The following is a 24,719-nucleotide window of genomic DNA, read 5'->3' as shown; positions in this document are numbered from 1 at the left end:
AAAAAATAAATATATGCCGCTGTGGGAACTTGGAAATTCAAACAAAAGTAGGCTGGCATACTTTTAAAAGCTCTGAATTTTCAACGTTCAATTTCTTAAGGAAAAAAAATAGTGCCTGAAGTTTGTTATTTCTTAGCAATTGGAGTGAAGCATAAGCACAGGTTGTTTGCATCTCATCGAATTTTAAGTATTACTGTATTTTTGTAAACATGTATCAAAGGAATTTTCCCTGCTGGGGGCTTTGGGGAATGTTTCCCTATGTGTTACTGATCTGGGAGAGGGCTTTCTATTTTTAAACTTTTTTTAATTTTTTTTTTTTTTTTTAATTTTGTCACTTGAGCACCTTCAATTTCCCTGGCATGGAAATTGCCAAACGGTAGAGACAACGAAGCTGTTGTCTCTTCCCTGGAGGAGAGCATCAACTGGCATAAGGATAATAACCAGAAAACAAAACTAAAGTAAGGCAGTTGCTGAAAAAATAGTTACAAATTGTCAAAAGAGTCCAAGGAGGAATAAATCAAAAGGAAATGTTGATCCAGGATGCAGCAGTTGAGGTGAATCTTGAAGGAAAGTACATGCCAGCAGATGAGAAGGAGGTAGAAGGTCCAGCGTCACAAACGCCCAGAGGTGGGAAAGCATAAAACATGTTTAATTTGACTAGTGTTGAGGGACAGCCAAGAATCTTATAATAAAAATATTACCTGAGGGCCCTGCGGTTTTAATAGTGAGACCAGTGCCTAAAGCATATCTAGATGAAATTTTTGAACCTGTAAGTTAAAGAAACAACCCTCAATTACTTAGGGCAAAAATTACTATTGAAAGACGGGAAACCAGACTGACCTATGACTTTTTCAAAGGACAAAGAAAGACCGTGAAGCAATATATTTAGAGTTTGAAGAGATAATATTGGAGCCCAGTAATCCTGCACAAAACCAAGTTGTTGGTCATATTAAAGAAAAGAAAAAGAAACCCACAAAGAGTTTCTCAGATATATAAGGCATCAGAAAAAGTAGCATCCATGCATATGTTTTATAAAACATTATTGAAAGACATATTCTAGCCAACCAATAGATGCGTCAAAATAAACTCAAAAATAGATGAGCCATGTCAGAAAGATAAACTGTGAAACATGTAAGGCAGAATTATTCTAAATAAATGCTGCTGATGTGGTTATAAGTTTAATAAAAATGTTATAACCAGTCCCTAAAATGGAAAATAACTATGTGGAACACGCCCTCTTTTTCCCTCATTGCCTTTCAGCTGATGGCTTTCTATTAGTTTTTCAAATGTGCTATCGTCTATTCTAGCACTTTTTTTTAGGATATCTTTTCAAAAGCTTTTCCACCCTCTTTATTTAGCAAACAGTTACTTGACCTTTAGGTATTGCGTTAGTCTGCTGGGGATGCCATGACAAAATACTCAAAACTGAGTGGCTTAAACAACAGAAACTTACTTTCTCACCATTCAGGAGGCTGGAAGTCCGAAGATGAAGGTGCTGGCAAAGTTGGTTTCAGGAGAGGACTCTCTTTCTGGCTTTTAAATGACTGCTTTCTCACTGTGCCCTCACACGGCCTTTCCTCTGTGTATGCATAGAGTAAAAGATCTTTGGTGTCTCTTTTCTTACAAGGACATCAATCCTATTTGATTAGAGCTCCCACCTTGTGACTTCATGTAACCTTAATTATCTCCGTAAAGGCCCTGTGTCCAATACAGTCACACTGGGGGTTAGCGTTTCAGCATACGAATTTTGAGAAGAAAGACACAATTCAGCCCATAACAGATTTCCGTTTCAATGGCACTTCCTCAAAGGTGCTGTACCAGCATCCTCCACATTTGCCTCACAGCGCCACTTGAGGTTTGTAATTAGATGTTTATTCATGTGATTATTTAATGTCGAATTCCCCCACTAAACTGTAAGCTCCAACAGGAAAGATCACGTTTGTTTTGCTCATTGCTTCTTCAATGTCTCAGCACATGGTAGGCACTCAGTAATATTTGTGGAATAGTAGGCGAGAGAGTCTTATGACAATACAACAAATGTGGATGGAAGAACAAAGTAAGGAACACTTTCCTGTTTGTCCCTGGATGGGGGGAATGGATGCTTTAGCATAGTCATATATGCTGGTAAATGTGTAAAAACCTGCTCTCTGTGGGAGAAAAAAAAAGTATTTGCTGATTTCTTTGGTGTAAATATTCCCATGGATGATTTCAGACTACAAACATGAGGTCACTAGAGAGAGATGATCAACATCCCATCATTAGTGCAGTCCCCCACCCTTATCTGCAGGGCGTGTGATCCAAGATCCCCAGTGGATGCCTGAATCCCCAGAGAGTACCAAGCCCACTTGCCATCAGTCATGACATGTTTCTGTTCATGTCTTTCACCCAAAATTTAATGCCTTTTTCATCTTAACTAAGTACTTATTACACACTGTGGCAGTAACTTTTGCAGTTTGAGGTGCAACAGCAGAACAATCATGAATTTCTTTTTCCTTCTTCACAATTTTACATATAGAAAATTGATTCTTACCATAGATCTTAGCAACCTCAGTATACGATTTCTCTTTCTTTCCTTATTAAATTGAGAACTTTCACCTTGTCACTTAAAGGAAGCACTTTGCAGCTGCTTTTTTGCATATCCAAATTGCCAGGATCACTACTCTTGCACTTTGGAGCCATTAAGTAAAATAAGGGTTACTTGAAGAGAAGCACTACAATACTAGGGCAGTCCATCTGATAACTGAGATGGCCACTAAGTGACTAACAGGCAGGCAGCCTGTACAACATGGATACACTGGACAAAGGGATTGATTCACACCCTGGGCTGGATGGAGAGAGAGGGAGGGCATGAGATTTCACCACACCCACACTATTCAGAAAGGTATGTCATTGAAAACTTAATTGTTTATTTCTGGAATTTTCCATTTAATATTTTCAGACTGTGGTTAACCGCAAGTAACTGAGATTGTGGAAAGTCAAAACCACAGATAAAAGGGGATTACTGTATATGATGTTTTCACCTCAAGAGCATAAAATAATTTGAAACAATTAAGAAATAATGAGTTTTGAATATTACCTTTATTTTTAATATATTTATTTCAGCAAATAATCCCTGAAAATGTAAGGATTGGCTTTTGCTAGCTCTAGAATACCACTGATGGGGAGTTGAAGAAAATCGTGGAGTTTGAATACATAGCAATTTATAATTTATTATTGTGCAGGGTAAGAGGCAAAAACAGTCTAAGATGATTTTTCAATTTTAAACCTGAGTGTCAAGGAGAGCCTGAGTGTGGGAGGAGCAGATTTAAAAGGGACAGATGCTGATGAAGCTTAGAATCTTTATTTTTGATATACTTGAAGATGGTTTGAAATACAGATCTCCACTTGTGCTGAAAAAGAGAGCCATCACTTTAGGAATCCTTTAGAGACTACTACTGAGAGAAAGGAGGACAGAACTTTTGGAGCATTATCTACATTTTGGGGACTGGCAGAGATATGTAATCTGGGAAATTGATACAGATGGAAGAATCCAGAGAGGCAGGTAGAGAATTAGCACTGGAGTCAAATAACACAAAATGAAACATACTGAGGCACAGTCTGAATGGATGGCAATAGATTTCTGAAGATGACATTTAGAGTTCATCTTTGATTTCAATTTCAAACATGGTAGGAATTCTACCCTATTACAGAATCAGTGTTACCATGATACAGGATCATGATACAATTATTTTGGGCTAATTTCGTGTACTACCTGTTTTGGATTATTTTGTGTTTGGAGTAATGATACAATCTCCACCCTTACTACCATTAACCCCAAGGGAGTATCTGATGTTTCCCATACTCCCTTGACTAGTGTCCTTAAAACCAAGGATAAAAGGCTTTTCTAGGAACCTGCATTAGGCGTAGGCAAATGCTGCTAATGGAATATTACAGACGAGCGGGCTACAGGAAAGTCACCATATTTGGCAATGACTGCTGACCTAAATGGTGGAAAGCATTGTGAAGCACTGGGGGTGCTGGGAACAGGGTGCTAAATTTTAACACCTCAGAACCTGCATTTGAGTCTTCTCTGCTATCCAAGTATGGCGTGAATGGCTGTAGGACTTCAGGGCAGTTCCCAAGTGTTGTCAGAGAAGGGGAAAGGAAACCAGCATTTACTGAATGCTGCTTACGTGTCAAACACTGTGGTAGGAAGGCCCTTGCCTGACATCTCATTTGCCATGACAATAAATGTGAAAGCAGAAAGCTCCTCAGATATAAGTCACATTTATTGAAAAGAAGGCAGAGAAAAGAGCAGCTTGAGAGAGTAGATGAAAGCAAGATTTTTTTATTATTATTATTATACTTTAAGTTCTAGGGTACATGTTCATAACATGCAGGTTTGTTACATATGTATACTTGTGCCATGTTGGTGTGCTGCACCCATCAACTCGTCAGCACCCATCAACTTGTCCTTTACATCAGGTATAACTCCCAGTGCAATCCCTCCCCCCTCCCCCCTCCCCATGATAGGCTCCGATGTGTGATGTGCCCCTTCCCAAGTCTAAGTGATCTCATTGTTCAGTTCCCACCTATGAGTGAGAACATGCAGTGTTTTGTTTTCTGTTCTTGTGATAGTTTGCTGAGAATGATGGTTTCCAGCTGTATCCATGTCCCTACAAAGGACACAAACTCATCCTTTTTTATGGCTGCATAGTATTCCATGGTGTATATGTGCCACATTTTCTTAATCCAGTCTGTCACTGATGGACATTTGGGTTGATTCTAAGTCTTTGCTATTGTGAATAGTGCTGCAGTGAACATACGTGTGCATGTGTCTTTATAGCAGCATGATTTATTATCCTTTGGGGGTATATACCCAGTAATGGGATGGCTGGGTCATATGGTACTTCTAGATCTAGATCCTTGAGGAATCTCCATACTGTTTTCCATAATGGTTGAACTAGTTTACAATCCCACCAACAGTGTAAAAGTGTTCCTATTTCTCCACATTCTCTCCAGCACCTGTTGTTTCCTGACTTTTTAATGATTGCCATTCTAACTGGTGTGAGAAGGTATCTCATTGTGATTTTGATTTGCATTTCTCTGATGGCCAGTGAGGACGAGCATTTTTTCATGTGTCTGTTGGCAAAAGCAAGATTTAAAAAGCCAAATCTCAAGTGTTTCTGAAGTAATTCTGTCATAATTTTCCCAGCATTACATTGCCTGTTTCTTGTTGTCAGCTTTAGAGACTGATTTTTTTTTTTTTTTTTTTTTTTGAGGCGGAGTCTCGCTCTGTCGCCCGGACTGGAGTGCAGTGGCCAGATCTCAGCTCACTGCAAGCTCCGCCTCCCGGGTTTACGCCATTCTCCTGCCTCAGCCTCCCCAGTAGCTGGGACTACAGGCGCCCGCCACCTCACCCGGCTAGTTTTTGTATTTTTAGTAGAGACGGAGTTTCACCATGTTAGCCAGGATGGTCTCGATCTCCTGACCTCGTGATCCGCCCGTCTCGGCCTCCCAAAGTGCTGGGATTACAGGTTGACTGAATGTTAAAATGGAGTGTGTACCTAGAAAGTAACTGCCTTTTCCATTATGTTTGCAAAACACTTGGTTTATTTATTTATTTATTTATTTATTTATTTGTTGTTGTTAAGACAGAGTCTCACTCTGTCGCCCAGGCTGGAGTGCAGTGGCCGGATCTCAGCTCACTGCAAGCTCCGCCTCCCGGGTTCACGCCATTCTCCTGCCTCAGCCTCCCAAGTAGCTGGGACTACAGGCGCCCGCCACCTCGCCCAGCTAGTTGTTTGTATTTTTTAGTAGAGACGGGGTTTCACCGTGTTAGCCAGGATGGTCTCGATCTCCTGACCTCGTGATCCGCCCATCTCGGCCTCCCAAAGTGCTGGAATTACAGGTGTGAGCCACCGCACCTGGCCAACACTTGGTATATTTAATTTAGCCTTAAGACTTACTGGATAATTAGACTCACTAGAAAATTCACATTAATAAGAGTTAATTGTCACTATCATGAATTAAGAAATACGGGAATATAAGGTAGGGGTTAAAGTGTCTTTCTCAAGGATACACAGCCATTGATGTCTGAAGAGGTACGTTAAGCCTCAAGGTCTTGCTTCAAGCTAAAACACATGTTTAATATTTAAATCCCTCAAGAATTCTTCACCCTAGAAAAAGGTAACACATTAAGTTCCAAAGTCAGCTCCTTCCCTATCTTCCATATGAATGGCAAGATTGGGCAGTTAACAATATTTTGAATTTTGGGGAAAAAACAGGTTTTGTTCAAGTCATAGCCTCTGTTATTTCCTTTCATCTCACAATTCATGATTTGAACCCACACATATTTGATTTTTTCCCTTCCTTATTTTTTGGAAAAAAATATCACCATTATGAAAAGGTTGATACTGTTTGGAGTCGGAGTTATTCCTACCAATTTTGCAAGATTCTGTAGTATCTTTCTGCCAGAATATAGAACCATGCATCATCCAGACATTTGAATGGTCCCTGATGCATATTTTGAGAAAATAGTCCTGCCATTATCTAGAATTGACTTGATATATAGGGCTCAGTTTTAAGGTTTACAGTGTGGTTTCCACTGGGAAGAACTGCATAAAACTGTGTCCAATTAGAAACGATTCACAGCTGCAATGAAGACAATTTAGTAAGACAACACAGAAAGAGTGAAAGATGTTACTCGGAGTCTCAGGACCTGCCAAACACAGGATTTGAAAGAAACACAGAAAGACAAATCTTTTCCAGGTTGAGTCTGACTTAACGTTCCTTTAACTGCAATCTGATGGCTTATCAGGAGACCAGCAAAGAGACTATTTAAAGTGATTTTCCTGTCTCTTTATTCCCGATCAAACACTATGCAGAGCAGGCCTCGGATACTCCTTACATAGCTCCAAACCCTTGTCAAATGTAGGATTTTGCATGGACTGAAGAGTCCTGTTTCCTAAGTAGGCCTACCTTACCGGGACTGGCTGCTCATTACTGGAGGGCTCTCAAGCCAGTCACTAATGTGTTTACTTATTTCACAAACACTGTTGAACACTTACTGCGTGCTTTGTGTAGGGCACACAAAGATTTTTTTTAATGCAGTTCCTGCTCTCAAGATATATGCTATGGTTTATGGATGGCTGCCCTGAATTAATAATACAATTTGGTTAGAATTGTAGTGAAGACGGGTATTTGAGGGCAACTAGGGATCTGAGGCAGAGGGTGATTAAAACCACCTGGAGGGTAGGAATGGGGAATGTCAGGGAAAACTTGCCATCTGATAGGCTTGTTTAGAACCAACTAAATAAAATGAGACTTCGTGGATCTCAAGGAACTGGAACCATCAGGCTGACTTCGCTCTATATTAACGTTTGCATCAGGTTTCCAATTGGTCTGTGCTGAGGTATGTGCCGTCATTTGTAAGACTCTCTGTCGCAGAAGGCTTTTGCATGATGTATCAATGCCATGTCAATTTGTGGGTTTATGCTTGGTATTGAAGTCTTAGCATCAGTATTCAGGAGCCCTCTGGCATAGGACATAGGAAAGTAACCTAGTTTAAAATAGTGGTTATATCAAATTCCCACTTAGCCCAGTCTGCAAACCACAGAGCTCCTGTATGGAAGCTAGCTTTGATATACACTGTTCAGCAGTTAAATAAAGGTATTATTTTAAAAAAAACAAAAAAACAAAAAAACCTGTCTTACTGCTGGCAGCCACTTGATACCAAACAGAAACTGCCTTTTCAGTGGAGACAGGCACCCTGGTGAGCATTAACGCATTCGTTTTGGAGGTCTGATATCTTTGTTGCACAGGTGCCTTGCCAAACCTATGAAAATTTTACATGTAGCTCCCAGAGCCAGCAGTATGATTACCAAAGCCAGCCGTCTTTTTTTCATGCTATAACATCTTTAATTCCTCATCCTTCCTGTCCTTCAAGTCGTACTTCAAATGCCACATCATATACCAAACTAATACATCCTTTTTCTTTCTTGTTTAGAAATAGCTGTGTATAAAGTATTATGTCCCTTTGATACACACTGAGCTCTTTAGAGATAGCATCTAAGTCAAGTCATCTTTGTGTTGTATCCCCTATTTCACTTAGCAGAGTACTTCATTGTTTATTGAATGAAGAAATGGATAGATCAATGATCGACAAATAAATGAATACATAGATACACAGATGACAGGAAACATGGCATGTAGCAAATGAAGGAGGCTGTCTGTTGCCTGTTGTCTAAGATGGTAATATTTACCTATTCCTGTTTATTACGTGTTTACCAGCCTGATAAACACGCATGATCAGGAAGAGAAAGTATTTTTGATTGAACCATACTTGACACATAAATGTCCTCAGCCTGAAGGGTCTGATAAATAGGAAGCATGCAAAGTTTAGCTTGAGATTGTAAAAACAATCTTTATATTTTGTACACTGAACGAAAATAGACAGAGTTTGCAAAAACTATAGCCTGGTCAGACCTGAACCAATATATAAAACTGTCTTCTAAATACGGACAGACTAAATGTTTGTATTTTTTTCATGACTTCAAAAGAGTTCAAAACAATGTCCACTTTGTATTGCATGATCAAGGAACATAGTGATTATAGATTTAATATTTTTTACATTTTAAAACTAAACTAATTTTGCTCAGTCCTTTGTTCCCTGCCCTCTGATTATCGTGCCTAGATAATACTTTTGACTTTAGAGTATTACAGAGTCATCCCAATAGCTATTTGAGTAGAAGTAATGGATGTAAGATCTAGTTAATAAGAATAATAAAAATACTTTTATTATGTGTTGATTTTCTGATAGGTTTATTTGGGCTCTTCTTTTCTCTTTATTTTCCTCATAGTGCGGGAGTTGGCCGGACTGGTTGTTTCATCGTCATAGATGCCATGTTAGAAAGAATAAAGCATGAAAAAACTGTAGATATTTATGGCCATGTAACTTTAATGAGAGCCCAGAGGAACTACATGGTTCAAACAGAAGACCAATACATCTTTATCCATGATGCATTGTTGGAAGCAGTGACTTGTGGAAATACCGAAGTGCCAGCTAGAAACTTGTATGCCTACATTCAGAAGCTGACACAAATAGAAACAGGAGAGAATGTCACAGGAATGGAGCTCGAATTTAAGGTATGGTATTGGATGTGATGTGGTTATTCACGAGCGAGTCATTCTGGGTTTGTCTTTGAGTCGGGGCTTTACTTTAACCTTTCAAATTTGTGAAGTACAGGATTCATTTGACCTTTCCCTCAGGTGTATGATTCTAAAATGTATTCCTCCCCTTTTCCTCTTCTATTCTTTGCTTCCTAATAATATCTTGAGCCCTTATGTCTGCTAATTTGAGCGATTATACTTTCAGAATATATATAGAAATCCACCAGGCTGTAGAGAGTAATTAGGTAGATATGAAAAGCAGTACAATTTGAATAGTCATTTACTTTAAGTAAACAAAAGATTTCCATGGGAAAAGGGAAATGTGGGGTACATTACATTCAAACCATAGGTGAAAATGACTGGTGGGTTTTTCCTTTTTTTTTCTATTCAACAGCGTCTAGCCAGCTCAAAAGCTCACACCTCAAGATTTATCAGTGCCAATCTTCCATGTAATAAATTCAAAAATCGCCTTGTTAATATTATGCCATATGAATCCACAAGGGTATGCCTGCAGCCTATCCGTGGAGTAGAAGGATCTGATTACATCAATGCCAGTTTTATTGATGGCTACAGGTATCTACTTTTGCTCCCCTGACTATCCAAAGCCTTGATATTTACATGTGCCCTAGTTTCATAACCGGAATAAATTTCATCTTCATTCAAAGCCATTTTCTTTCTGCATAGGTCATCATTTAGTCCCTTGATTTTTTTTTTTTTTATTATTTTGGATAGGAGTAAGAAGCAGTAGTTATGAAGTGTTTAATCTGGCCTTCTGCACTCTTCTTTCAGAAGCCAATTGGATTTGTAAGGAGTTAATAAAGAATCTGTTTGTACCATATTTCATAAATGTAATAGATTGTGTGAGAGTAATTTCTAGAAAATGAAGCTGCACATCTAAGTGTTTCTTAAGTGATTTGTATGACACATGAAATTGAGCTATTAGCCTTGCACTAAAATTCAAATAATAATGATAAAGACATACATCATAATATTAACAAGCAATTTATTTTGCAAGGTCCCTAAAATGTATTAAATGCTCTCATTTGATTGTGTAATCTTAGCAGGAATTTACCACAATTGCATTAATAATATGTTTTCATTTTTTATTACCAGGTTGATGTTTATATATCAAGTGTGAGCTTTTGCATGTTCTCTAAATACTTTAACACATTCTTTTCATTCTCTGTAATTCAGACAACAGAAAGCCTACATCGCTACCCAGGGGCCCTTGGCAGAGACCACTGAAGACTTCTGGCGGATGCTCTGGGAACACAATTCCACCATCGTTGTGATGCTCACCAAGCTGCGTGAAATGGGCAGAGTAAGTGTGTGGCCCTTGTGTCTCTCCTCATAAGACATGTACTCTATGGAGAAATGAAGACTTTGTTTTAATAACTCTTGTGCTAGTGTGATTTTTTTGGAAATGCAGTGGACTCTGGACACGATCCAGACCATCGTTCCTTGTTAGTTTCTCAAGTTTTAAAATTTCCGTGTTTTAAAGAAAGATCTAGTGATTTGTTTCCAGTGAAGCACAAACATAGAGACAAATGAGTAGCAGGTGACCCTGTTTGACTTATGTCTGACTCTCAGCATTTTCTTACTGCCTTTTGTTCTGGACATGCTTAGAGTTTGATGTGCCATCATTTCTCTGTATGAAGGAACTTGACTTTCTTTTCTTCCTGTGGCAAATTCTTACTTGCCTACCTTTCACCCCCATTGAATAAAGTGTTGGAAAGTGACATAATTTTTCTAAGGATATAACCCGGTAATCCCAGATCCACTTTTTAAAAAATGTGGATTTTTTGGGGCGGGGGGGAATACACATAAAATAGTATTAGAAATACTTAAGGTTTCTACTATTTATTAATACTACTCTACTATTATGACCTAATATTATTTAGAGATACCTCTTAGATTGACTTCATGTGAGCATTTTTTCATATTTGCCTCAGATATTTTCTCTCTCTTTTCTTTGTATCAATTAAATAGAAGTGCAGCTAAAGCCCAACTTTTAGAGGCCCCAGAGAGAACAAAAAGAATATCAGACTAGGAAAGTAACTGACTTACTCTGATGTGGCCACTGACTCTGCAGGGTTTAGCCAAGTCATTAAAATGGCCTGCCCCCCCCCCCCCTTTCCTTGACAAGTAAGATTGCAACAAATCAATTCAGATGTTTCTATGCTCATACTGATGGTTCTCTTCATTCCAAACCATAGTGGTGCAATGTATTGTTGTCATGGCCAGCATTGTCCAAGAACTGATGTAATTATTTGGATAACTTGTAGGTGTGAAGATGCTTACCCTATCAAAGTATTCAATTCAACTCGTGTATATTAAGCAGCTACTATCTGCCAGGTACTGTGCTGGATCCCATGGGCAAATACTGAACCAAAGGGTTTCCCTAAGAAGGGAGCTCATGGTTTCAAAGACAAAGTGAATCATATGCAATTGGAATTGCCTTGAATTTTGAAATTTTATTAATGGGATAAGGAAATTAGATAGATAGACAGACAAAATATTCTTTATACTTTGCCTAGTTTAACATTAATCTTCTCTCCTTTTAGGAGAAATGTCACCAATACTGGCCAGCAGAACGGTCTGCAAGATACCAGTACTTTGTTGTAGATCCCATGGCTGAGTACAACATGCCACAGTATATCCTAAGGGAATTCAAGGTCACAGATGCCAGGGTAAGTTGGCACAGTCTTCAACTCTTAACCATTAGCTGAAAAGTAGTCTAAGATACCTCTCTCTCTGGGAGAAGCATTTGACTGTCATCCCAAAGAGAAATCACTCATTCTGGAGAACATTTTTTTTTTAAATATGTAAGAGTAACTTTTCCTCTGTCTGGCAAGCTTTCTCCCAAACCTTAGTTTGGCTTTCATTCAAACATAACATCTGGCAGCTCAACCTTGGGGATGCACTTGGTGAGTGTTTGTGCTGGGAAGTTTTTACTGATTGGTTGGCTGTGCTTACATTCACCTTCTCAGCTCATTCTCTCTGGAGCTTTTTTGACTTCTTCATTACTTGAGGCTGTAAATATGTTGTTGTTTTGCAAAGCCCTTTAGGTCATATGGACCCAGAGGTTAATTTGGTATGATTTTAAAACTGCAGAGCAAATGGCATTTTTTAGAAAAATCTGACAAGCTTTGCACATTCTAATTTGATTCCTGGCATGGCTTATTCCTCAGTGTGCTAATGTGTCTGTCCATGAGAGCTGTGCTCCCATGACCCTTGTTGGCTAATTTTCATTCTGCATTTCTTATCTGGATTGTTGAGTCCAAGGTTCAGCCCTGATGTAAGATGTTCTATGCATAAACTCTAATATCTTTGCCTTTGGCCACTTTCAACCCATAATTACAAACACATCTTAAGGGAGAACAGGTCAATTCAAAAACCTGCCTTGTGTTTGGAACTGTCATAGTGGGTGGGTTGAATAAAACTCTAGTATAGATCTATTTAGTTGATCCATTGTTTTTCTGGAAAGCAGCTTTCTCCAAATTTATGTTTGGAGATTGTCTGTTAATCCCCAAAGCCTGGCCCTGGCTGTTGACCTAAGTGACAGAGAAATTGGTTAGCAGGAGGGTTGGCCTAGGTGACCGACCTGTTAATCCCAGAAAGTTGTATTAACTATTCTGAAGGTGACTGACTGTATTCAAGGCAGCAGTTAAATTTCTAGGTCTTGAGTGTGACCTGCCCCATTGTTTAAAAAAACAAAGAAACAATACTCTTTCAGAATTTGAAGCTAGGTATGTGAGTGAAAATAGAAAGTGCATTTTGAGTAAACTCACCAACGATTCCTGGTGATAAAGAAAAGAGACCAGACCCCACCAATGGCAGAGACACCTTTCCTACTCCACACTTGCCCAACTTAAATCTGATCACAATAAACACAAGAAGATTGAAACCAGAAATTGCTCACCGTTTTTGTTAAGTCTCCCTGTGATTGTATAATTTTCCTAGCGACCACACTTGCTGTTTGTGCTCCTGGAGTGTTTGTCATCTCAACTTCGCAGTTTAGGAAGCAATTTGGAATTTGAGAAGAGAGTATTTTTTTGGTCCCTTCCTTTTTAAAAAAAAATAATACTTTAAGTTATGAGATACATGTGCAGAATGTGCAGGTTCTTACATAAGTATATACGTGCCGTGGTGGTTTGGTACACCATCAACCATCATCTACATTAGGTATTTCTCCTAATGCTGTCATTCCCCAAGCCCCCAACCCCGCAAAAGGCCCCAGCGTGTGATGTTCCCCTCCCTGTGTCTATGTGTTCTCATTGTTCAACTCCCACTTTTGAGTGCAGCATTTGGTTTTCTGTTCCTGTGTTACTTTGCTAAGAATGATGGTTTCCAGCTTCATCCATGTCCCTGCAAAGGACATGAACTCATCCTTTTTTATGGAATACTCACCATAGTATTCTATGGTGTATATATGCCACATTTTCTTTATCCAGTCCATCATTGATGGACATTTGGGTTGATCCCAAGTTTTTGCTATTGTGAGCAATGCTACATTAACATAGTGTGCGTGTGTTTTTATAGTAGAATGATTTCTAATCCTTTGGGTATATATTCAGTAATGGGATTGCTGGGTCAAATGATATTTCTGGTTCTAGGTCCTTGAGGAATCACCAAACTGTCTTCCACAATGGTTGAACTAATTTACACTCCCACCAACAGTGTAAAGTGTTCCTATATCTCCACATCCTTTCCAGCATCTGTTGTTTCCTGACTTTTTAATGATCACCATTCTAATTGGTGTAAGATGGTATCTCATTGTGGTTTTCATTTGCATTTCTCTAATGACCAGTGATGGCGAGCAGTTTTCCATATGTTTGTCAGCCACATAAATGTCTTCTTTTGAGAAGTGTCTGTTCATATCATTTGCCTACTTGTCAATGGGGTTGTTTTTTTCTTGTAAATATAACTTCTTTGTAGATTCTGGATCTTAGCCCTTTGTCAGATGGATAGATTATGAAAATTTTCTCCCATTCTATAGATTGCCTGTCCACTTTGATGATAGTTTCTTTTGCTGTGCAGAAGCTCTTTAATTAGATCCCATTTGTCAATTTTGGCTTCAGTTGCCATTGCTTTTGGTGTTTTAGTCCTGAAGTCTTTGTCTGTGCCTGTGTCCTGAATGGTACTGCCTGGGTTTTCTTCTAGAGTTTTTATGGTTTTAGGTCTTAGGTTTAAGTCTTCAATCCATCTTAATTTTTGTATAAGGTAAGGATCCAGTTTCAGTTTTCTGCATATGGCTAACCAATTTTCCCAACAGTATTTATTAAATAGAGAGGCCTTTCCCCATTGTTTTTCCTCAGGTTTGTCAAAGATCAGATGGTTGCAGATATGTGGCGTTATTTATGAGACCTCTGTTTAGTTCCGTTGGTCTGTATATCTGTTTTGGTGGCAGTACCATGCCATTTTGGTTACTGTAGCCTTGTAGTGTCCTTTGAGGTCAGGTAGCATGATGCCTAAAGCCTTGTTCTTTTTGCTTAGGATTGTCTTGACTTTGGGGGCTTATTGGTTCCACATCAAATTTAAAGTAGATTTTTCCCATTCTGTGAAGAAAGTCAATGGTAGCTCGATAGGGATAGCACTGAATCTATAAGTTACTTTGGGCACAATGGCCATTTTCATAATATTGATTCTTCCTATCCATGAGCATGGGATATTTTTCCATTTGTTTGTATTTTCTCTTATTTCCTTCCTTGAACAGTGGTTTGTAGTTCTCCTTGAAGAGGTCCTTCACATCCCTTGTAAGTTGTATTCCCAGGTATTTTATTCTCTTTGTAGCAATTGTGAATGGGAGTTCACTCGTGATTTTGCTCTCTATTATTGGTGTATATGATTTGGCTCTCTATTATTTGTGTATAGGAATGCTTGTGATTTTTGCGCATTCATTTTGTATCCTGAGATTTTGCTGAAGTTGCTTATCAGCCTGAGGAGACTTTGGGCTGAGACGATGGGGTTTTCTAAATATACAATTCTGTCATCTACAAACAGGGAGAATTTGACTTTCTCTCTTCCTATTTGAATGTCCTTTATTTCTTTCTCTTGCCTGATTGCCCTGGCCAGAACTTCCAGTGCTGTGTTGAATAAGAGTGGTAAGAGTGGGCATCCTTGCCTTGTGCCAGTTTTCAAAGGGAGTGCTTCCAGTTTTTGCCCATTCCTTATGATAGTGGCTGTGGGGTTATCATAAATAGCTCTTCTTATTTTGAGATACGTTCCATCAATACCTAGTTTATTGAGAGTTTTTGGCACGAAGGGCTGTTGAATTTTGTCCAAGGCCTTTACTGCATCTATTGAGTTAATCATGTGGTTTTTGTCATTGGTTCTGTTTATGTGATAGATTACGTTTATCGAGATCCATATGTTGAACCAGCCTTGCATCCCAGGGATGATGCCGACTTGATCATGGTGGATAAGCTTTTTGGTGTGCTGCTGGATTTGGTTTGCCAGTATTTTATTGAGGATTTCTGCATCAATGTTCATCAGGGATATTGGCCTGAAATTTCTTTTTGGTATGTCTCTGCCAGGTTTTGGTATCAGGATGATGCTGGCCTCATAATATGAGTTAGGGAGCATTCCCTCTTTTTCTACTGTTTGGAAAAGTTTCAGAAGGAGTGGTGCCAGCTCCTGTTTGTACCGCTGGTAGAATTCGGCTGTGAAGCTGTCTGGTCCTGCACTTTTTTTGGTTGCTAGGCTATTAATTACTGCCTCAATTTCACAACTTGTTATTGGTCTATGCAGAGTTTCGACTTCTTCCTGGTTTAGTCTTGGGAGAGTGTATGTGTCCAGGAAATGATCCATTTCTTCTAGATTTTCTACTTTATTTGCATAGAGGTGTTGATAGTATTCTCTGATGGTAGTTTGTATTTCTGTGGGGTCGGAGGTGATTTCCCCTTTGTCTTTTTTTATTGTGTCTATTTGATATTTGAGTCTTCTGTCTTTTCTATTTTGTTGATCTTTTCCAAAAGCCAACTCCTGGATTCATTGAGTTTTTGAAGGGTTTTTTCTGTCTCTATTTCCTTCAGTTCTGTTCTGTTCTGAGTTATTTCTTGTCTTCTGCTAGCTTTTGAATTTGTTTGCTCTTGTTTCTCTAGTTCTTTTAATTATGATGTTAGGGTGTCAAGTTTAGATCTCTCCTGCTTTCTCTTGTGGGCATTTAGTGCTAAAAATTTCTCTCTACACACTGCTTTAAATGTGTCCCAGAGATTCTGGTACATTGTGTCTTTGTTCTCATTGGTTTCAAAGAACATCTTTATTTCTGCCTTAATTTCATTATTTACCCAGTAGTCATTCAGCAGCAGCTTGTTCAGCTCCCATGTAGTTTTGTGGTTTTGAGTGAGTTTCTTAATCCTGAGTGAGTTCTAATTTGATTGCCTTGTGGTCTGAGAGACCATTCGTTATGATTTCCATTTTTTTGCATTTGCTGAGGAGTGTTTTACTTCCAATTATGCGGTCAATTTTAGAATAAGTGCAGTGTGGTGCTGAGAAGAATGTATATTCTGTTGATTTGGGATGGAGAGTTCTGTAGATGTCCATTAGGTCTGCTTAGTCCAGAGCTGAATTCAAGTCCTGAATGTCCTTGCTAATTTTCTGTCTCATTGATCTATTGACAATGGGATATTCAAGTCTCCCACTATTATTGTGTGGGCGTCTAAGTCTCTAAGGACTTGCTTTATGAATCTGGGTGCTCCTCTATTGGGTTCACATATATTTAGGATAGTTAACTCTTCTTATTTCATTGATCCCTTTGCTGTTTTGTAATGGCCTTCTTTGTCTCTTTTGATCTTTATTGGTTTAAAGTCGGTTTTATCAAAGACTAGGATTGCAACCCTTGCTTTTTTTTGCATTCCATTTGATTGGTAGATCTTCCTCCATCCTTTTATGTTGAGCCTATGTGTGTCTCTGCATGATGTGTGTGTCTGCATGTGAGCAAGCCTATGTGTGTCTCCTCAGTACAGGACACTGAGGTGTCTTGACTCTTTATCTTGCCAATCTGTGTCTTTTAATTGGGGGCATTTATCCTGTTTACATTTAAAGTTAATATTGTTGTTATGTGTGAATCCGATGCTGTCGTTATGATGCTAGCTGGTTATTTTGCCCATTAACTGATGCAGTTTCTTCATAGCGTCGATGGTCTTTACAATTTGGTATGTTTTTGTGGTGGCTGGTACCAGTTTTTCCTTTCCGTAGTTAGTGCTTCCTTCAGGAGCTCTTGTAAGGCAGGCCTGGTGGTGACAAAAATCCCTCAGCATTTGCTTGTCTGTCTCTCCCTTGCTTATGAAGCTTAGTTTGGCTGGATATGCAATTCTGGGTTGAAAATTACAGTATTGTTAAACAGATAACCTTTAAAGAAAGTCAGGCAGTCTTTCCTCCAAATAGAAGTTATTTGTACACATGAGTCAGAAATGAAATCTCCAGGACATTCAGAGGAGAATAAATCTGTATTACCTAGCCTCTGAGTCTTCTTCCTGTGCTTTCCAAATCTTTTCCAGAGACAGAGGGGAATAAATCATGCTTCCATGGTAACCATCATTAAGGTACTTATGGGTCCAAATAGTTTTCTCTGTTTCTCAGGATTCCCACACACTTGGTGTCATCTTCCTGTTTGACCTCCATCCTCAAATAACGTCAGTCAGGAATCTGGCATGTACCTGTGAAAACCACCAAGCAAGGTGATGAGTGCTCATCTCACGTTGAGATCCTTTTCTCAGTATGAGCAATGATAAATATTGAGTCCCTGTTCACTTACCCAGAACCTCGGGAACATGCACACATATATCTGAAACATGTGTTAACAAAGAAAGATGGAAAGGAGGAAGAAGTTGAAGCCTCTGTAATGAGAAGAGACCATTTAGGAGTAGGACCTCTTCAAATGAGTTCAGTCTCTCTAAGCTTGGATTATTTCTGTCCGCTAATGAGTCAGGGGAGAAGGTTGATGGGCAATGTATCATTCCTGCTTGTATTAACAGAGGTTCCTTTCCACTTTTCTTGTGCTTCTAGAAACACCTTAAAATTCCACAAGGAATCAGAAATGCCTTAGTGTCTTCTTTTCAACCCAGATGTACTTCATGAGTCAGAGCAGTTTTACCTAATCACTCTGAAAAAGAAAAACTGCTCTTGCATCTGGCTTTTTTTTTTCCTACCTTTTGGTGTATCTATGTTAAAGTCCCTCACAGACTGTTAATTCCTGTGCTTAGCCAGGGAGAGCTCTTTTTCACAAAGGGGCATTTGTTTGCTAGTAGTCCTTGGTATCCTTGAGGGATGCTTTATTTCCCATGTAACAGCACAGTCACATGGTTCATGCCATGTCCCCTGCCATGGCTAGAAATTGTATTCCTCTGAGACATGGGGGGCATCCAGGTTAACAGCAACTACTGGGTTTGTGTCAGATCCTTTAACTGTCACCATTTGTCATTTGACAATGTTAGAAATACGCCAGCACAGCAGATGTGAAGTTATCGTGACAACTGCAAAAGCTCTGGTCTGGATGCCATGCCTGGGTGCTTGTTTCAATCTTACAAAGTGATAAGTTTCTGAAATTTTTAAAATGGAGTATGTATGTTCCTTTTTGGAAAGAACGCAGACATGATCAATGCTTATGAACCCAAACTTTGGGTCTCAGAAGCATTTGCTAATAGGGGAACTATGTGGCTATTTACTAACGAGAACCAGGTTTTTAACTGGGCACTGCGAGAGTAAATAAATTTGTGATTTAAAGGTATGTAAGTGTGGACAATATTCATAGCAGATGCACTAAGTTTCTAGTTAAACATGTTCCTAACTTTTTCTACCCTTTTTGTTTTTGGGAAATAAAAATGACCGCTCTTGTGGTCTGTGCGCTTGCTGAATCCTCCTGGCGTCTTCCTTTGTGGCCGGGTATGTGGCTTTCCTTCTAAAGGACGGCCAGTCCCGAACAGTAAGGCAGTTCCAGTTCACTGACTGGCCAGAGCAAGGAGTGCCAAAGTCCGGAGAAGGATTTATTGACTTCATCGGCCAAGTCCATAAAACAAAAGAGCAGTTTGGCCAAGATGGACCCATTTCGGTCCACTGCAGGTAAGTTACAATTCAAGAATGGTAAGCTTCCATTTGTGATTAAAGCAGTGATGATAACTGTGAAAATACGTGTTGGTGGTTTCTTCATTGTACACACTTTTTGTATAAGTTTGCTTATTTGAAATATTATTCTTGGAAATGTATTATGAAACTTAAAGCAGGTTTGATTTCTCTTTTCATAAAGTGAAAATAATCAGAGGAAAACGTTTATCCCCAAAATTTACTTCCTATTAGACAAACTAGATTACCAATTTTACCTTAATAGGAATCGTTGGTACCTCCCCTAGTAATTTGTTGTGTTAATCATTTCATATTTGCTTTTGCTTTCTTAGCAATGCCCTGATAACTATCTTTCTCCTGTGTTTGTCTTTGTGAAAAACTCATGAATAGCTATCAAACCTTAATGACAATACTAATTCCTGCCAGTCAATAAGTGCTTAGTATGGTACCTCAGTTAAAAATGCAATTTGCTTGAAAATTGTTGCTATATCAGAAAATGAAGTACCTTCAAGTTAATTATTTTCAATAGTTTTAGAGCATTTTATAACTCAAGTCATTGAAGTTAATAGAAACAGCAAGTAAATGGTTCAGACATTCACCGTAAATTTAGTGTTTTTGGAAGTTGCTGTGCAAAAACCTTCTAACAAAAGGAATTCACTACCTAATTTTATTTAAACTAATAAATATATTTTAGGATTCTAGCAACTTGACATCTAAATTGCTATCTTTTTATGGTGAAACTCTTGAGAGTTTATTAAAAAATATATTTTGCTTCAGCACATCAAAGAAAACTCTAGTTCTTAATGACATAGAAAGCAGGATCTCAAAACAGGACAAATATTAGACTTGGGCCAAGATACCTCTGTGTTCCAGTCTCAATTCTATTATTTGGCTCTATGATAATGAAGTCTCTCTGGACCTCAGTTATCTTAACTGATGTTTACAGAAGTCCTTTCTAGCATCCTTTGTTTCTCAGGCATGTTATGAGAAGCAAACCTTTATGTACATTTTCTTTCTAATGAGTTATTAAACATCCTTTGCAAACCAACCAAAGAGCATGTAGGAAATAATACTAACCATCAAGGAGAGCTGGAAATATGGCCAAATAGGAACAGCTCTGGTCTGCTGCTCCCAGTGAGATTGACACAGAAGGCCTGTGATTTCTGCATTTCCCATTTCATCTCATTGGGACTGGTTGGACAGTGGGTGCAGCCCACAGAGGGTGAGCCAAAGCGCAAGGGGTCAGGGGATTTCCCTTTCCTAACCAAGGGAAGCCGTGAGAGACTGTACCGCACCCGTACACTCAGGCCCAGATACTGCACTTCTCCCACAGTCTTTGCAACTGGTAAGCCAGGAGATTCCCTCCAGTGGTGCCTGGCTTGGCAGGTCCTAACCCCACAGAACCCAGCAAGCTGAGATCCACTGGCTTGAAAATCTCACTGCTAGCACAGCAGTCTGAGGTCTGTCTACCTGGGACACTCAAGCTGGGTTAGGGGAGGGGCGTGTGCCATTGCTGAGGCTTGAGTAGGCTGTTTCCCCCTCACAGTGTAAACAAAGCTGCCAGGAAGTTCGAACTGGGCTGAGTCCACCACAGCTCAGCAAGGCCAACTGCCCTCTCGATTAGATTACTCCTCTCTGGGTGGGGCATCTCTGAAAAAAAGACAGCAGCCTCAGTCATGGACTTACAGATAAAACCCCCATCTCACTGGGACAGAGCACCTGGGGGAAGGGGCAGTTGCGGGCGCAGCTTCAGCAGACTTACTTAGCAGTCCCCACCTGGCAGCTCTGAAGAGAGCATCTCTTCTCCCAGTGCAGTGCTCAGCTCTGATTGATAAGGCACAGACTCTCTACTCAAGTGGGTCCCTGACCCCCATGTATCCTGACTGGGAGACACTTCCCAGTAGGGGCTGACAGATACCTCATACAGGAGAGCACTGGCTGGCACCTGGCAGGTGCCCCTCTGGGACGAAGCTTCCAGAGGAAGAAATAGGCAGCAATCTTTGCTGTTTTGCAGCCTCTCCTGGTGATACCCAGGCAAACAGGGTCTGGAGTGGACCTCCAGCAAAACTGCAGCAGAGAGTCCTGTTAGAAGGAAACTAACAGAAAGGAATAGCACGTCCACCCAGAGAACCCCCCACCTGAAGGTCACCAACATCAAAGGCCAAAGGTAGATAAATCCACAAAGATGAGGAAAAACCAGCACAAAAAGGCTGAAAATTCCAAAAACCAGAACGCCTCTCCTCCTCCTAAGGATCACAACTCCTCGCCAGCAAGGGAACAGAAGTGGACAGAGAATGAGTTTGACAAATTGACAGATGTAGGCTTCAGAAGGTGGATAAAAACAAACTCCTCCAAGCTAAAGGAGCATGTTCTAACCCAATGCAAGGAAGCTAAGAACTTTGAAAAACAGGTTAGAGGAATTGCTAACTAGAATAACCAGTTTAGAGAATGACTTGAGGGAGCTGAAAAACACAGCACGAGAACTTCATGAAGCATACACAAGTATCAATAGCCGAATCAATCAAGTGGAAGAAAGGATATCAGAGATTGAAGGTCAACTCAATGAAATAAAGCATGAAGACAAGATTAGAGAAAAAAGAGTGAAAAGAAATGAACAAAGCCTCCAGGAAATATGGGACTGTGTGAAAAGACCAAATTTACGTTTCATTAGTGTACCTGAAAGTAGTGTTCACAGTCTTTCCTTAATTTGAATGTTGGTCTGTCTTGCTAGGTTGGGGAAGTTCTTCTGGAAAATATCCTGAAGAGTTTTCTCCAACTTGATTCCATTCCCTCCTTCACTAAGGTATTCCTCAAGAAGAGCAACCCCAAGACACATAATCATCAGATTCACCAAGGTTGGCTTGCCCACAAAGGAAGCACATCAGACTAACAGCAGATCTCTCAGCAGCAACCCTACAGGCCAGACGAGAGTAGGGGCCAATATTCAACATTCTTAAAGAGAAGAATTTTCAACCCAGAATTTCATATCCAGCCAACCTAAATTTCTTAAGTGAAAGAGAAATAAAATCATTTACAGACAAGCAAATGCTGAGAGATTTTGTCACCACCAGGCCTGCCTTACAAGAGCTCCTGAAGGAAGCACTAACTATAAAAAGGAAAAACTGGTACCAGCCACCGCAAAAACATACCAAATTGTAAAGACCATCGACGCTATGAAGAAACTGCATCAATTAATGGGCAAAATAACCAGCTAGCATCATAATGACAGGATCGGATTCACACATAACCATATTAACTTTAAATGTAAACAGGATAAATGCCCCAATTAAAAGACACAGATTGGCAGATTGGACAAAGAGTCAAGACCCATCAGTGTGCTGTATTCAGGAGACCCATCTCACATGCAGAGACACACATAGGCTCGACATAAAGGGATGGAGGAATATTTACCAAGCAAATGGAAAGCAAAAAAAAAAAAAAAAAAAAAAAAAGCAGGGGATGCAATCCTAGACTCTGATAAAACAGACTTTAAACAGACAAAGAAGGGCATTACATAATGGTAAAGGGATGAATGCAATAAGAAGAGCTAACTATCCTAAATATATATGAACCCTATACTGGAGCACCCAGATTCATAAAGCAAGTTCTTAGAGACCTACAAAGAGACTTAGACTCCCACACAATAATAGTGGGAGACTTTAACACCCTACTATCAATATTAGACAGCCCAACAAGACAGAAAATTAACAAGGATGTTCATAATTTGAACTCAACTCTGGACCAAGCAGACCTAATAGACGTCTACAAATCAACAGAATGTACATTCTTCTCAGCACCACGTCATACTTATTCTAAAATTGACCACATAATTGGAAGTAAAACACTCCTCAGCAAATGCAAAAAAAGGGAAATCATAACAAATGGTCTCTCAGACCACAGTGCAATCAAATTATAACTCACCCAGGATTAAGAAACTTACTCAAAACCACACAATGACATGGAAGCTGAACAACCTGCTCCTAAATGACTACTGGGTAAATAACGAAATGAAGGCAGAAATAAAGATGTTCTTTGGAACCAATGAGAACAACGATACAACGTACCAGAATCTGTGGGGCACATTTAAAGCAGTGTGTAGAGAGAAATTTACAGGACTAAATGCCCACAAGAGAAAGCAGGAGAGATCTAAAATTGACACCCTAACATCACAATTAAAAGAACTAGAGAAACAAGAGCAAACAAATTCAAAAGCTAGTGGAAGGGCAAGAAATAACTAAGATCACAACAGAACTGAAGGCAACAGAGACACAAAAAACCCTTCAAAACTTCAGTGAATCCAGGAGCTGGTCTTTGGAAAAGATGAACAAAATAAAAAGAGTGCTAGCCAGACTAATAGAGAAGAATCAAATGGACACAGTAAAAAAGGACAAAGGGGAAATCACCACCAATCCCACAGAAATACAAACTACCATCAGAGAATACTATCAACACCTCTATGCAAATAAAGTAGAAAATCTAGAAGAAATGGATCATTTCCTGGACACATACACCCTTCCAAGACTAAACAAGGAAGAAGTCGAAACCCTCCATAGACCAATAACAAGTTCTGAAATTGAGGCAGTAATTAATAGCCTAGCAACCAAAAAAAGTGCAGGACCAGACAGCTTCACAGCCGAATTCTACCAGCGGTACAAACAGGAGCTGGTACCACTCCTTCTGAAACTTTTCCAAACAGTAGAAAAAGAGGGAATGCTCCCTAACTCATATTATGAGGCCAGCATCATCCTGATACCAAAACCTGGCAGAGACATACCAAAAAGAAATTTCAGGCCAATATCCCTGATGAACATTGATGCAGAAATCCTCAATAAAATACTGGCAAACCAAATCCAGCAGCACATCAAAAAGCTTATCCACCATGATCAAGTCGGCATCATCCCTGGGATGCAAGACTGGTTCAACATATGGATCTCGATAAACGTAATATGTCACATAAACAGAACCAATGACAAAAACCACATGATTAACTCAATAGATGCAGTAAAGGCCTTGGACAAAATTCAACAGCCCTTCGTGCCAAAAACTCTCAATAAACTAGGTATTGATGGAACGTATCTCAAAATAAGAAGAGCTATTTATGATAACCCCACAGCCACTATCATAAGGAATGGGCAAAAACTGGAAGCACTCCCTTTGAAAACTGGCACAAGGCAAGGATGCCCTCTCTCACCACTCCTATTCAACATAGCATTGGAAATTCTGGCCAGGGCAATCATACAAGAGAAAGAAATAAAGAGTATTCAATTAGGAAGAGTGGAAGTCAAATTGTCTCTGTTTGCAGATGATAAGATTGTATTTTTAGAAAACCCCATTGTCTCAGCCCCAAATCTCCTTAAGCTGGGAAGCAACTTCAGCAAAGTCTCAGGATACAAAATAAATGTGCAGAGAATCATAAGCATTCCTATACACCAATAATAGAGAGCCACATCATGAGTGTACTCCCATTCACAATTGCTACAAAAAGAATAAAATACCTAGGAATCCAA

The 24,719-nt window shown here is 39.5% G+C and overlaps 1 protein-coding gene across 36 annotated transcripts in view; it reads left to right on the top strand.

Moving 5' to 3' along the window:
- Positions 1–24,719, top strand: part of PTPRD (protein tyrosine phosphatase receptor type D) — a 550,040-nt gene that overhangs the window by 513,513 nt on the left and 11,808 nt on the right. For all 36 annotated transcript variants that reach the window (XM_033237354.1, XM_033237352.1, XM_033237341.1 and 33 more), the window contains 5 exons: positions 8,841–9,126; positions 9,545–9,723; positions 10,345–10,471; positions 11,715–11,840; positions 19,058–19,212. In XM_033237354.1, coding sequence (XP_033093245.1) covers positions 8,841–9,126; positions 9,545–9,723; positions 10,345–10,471; positions 11,715–11,840; positions 19,058–19,212 — 873 coding nt within the window. The remainder of the gene's footprint in view (positions 1–8,840; positions 9,127–9,544; positions 9,724–10,344; positions 10,472–11,714; positions 11,841–19,057; positions 19,213–24,719) is intronic.

This window comes from Trachypithecus francoisi, unplaced genomic scaffold, assembly GCF_009764315.1.
Source record: "Trachypithecus francoisi isolate TF-2019V2 unplaced genomic scaffold, Tfra_2.0 Lachesis_group16, whole genome shotgun sequence".
NCBI classification, from domain to species: Eukaryota; Metazoa; Chordata; class Mammalia; order Primates; family Cercopithecidae; genus Trachypithecus; species Trachypithecus francoisi.
The sequence above is the reverse complement of the archived record's forward strand: the minus strand, read 5'-3'. Positions and strand labels throughout refer to the sequence as shown.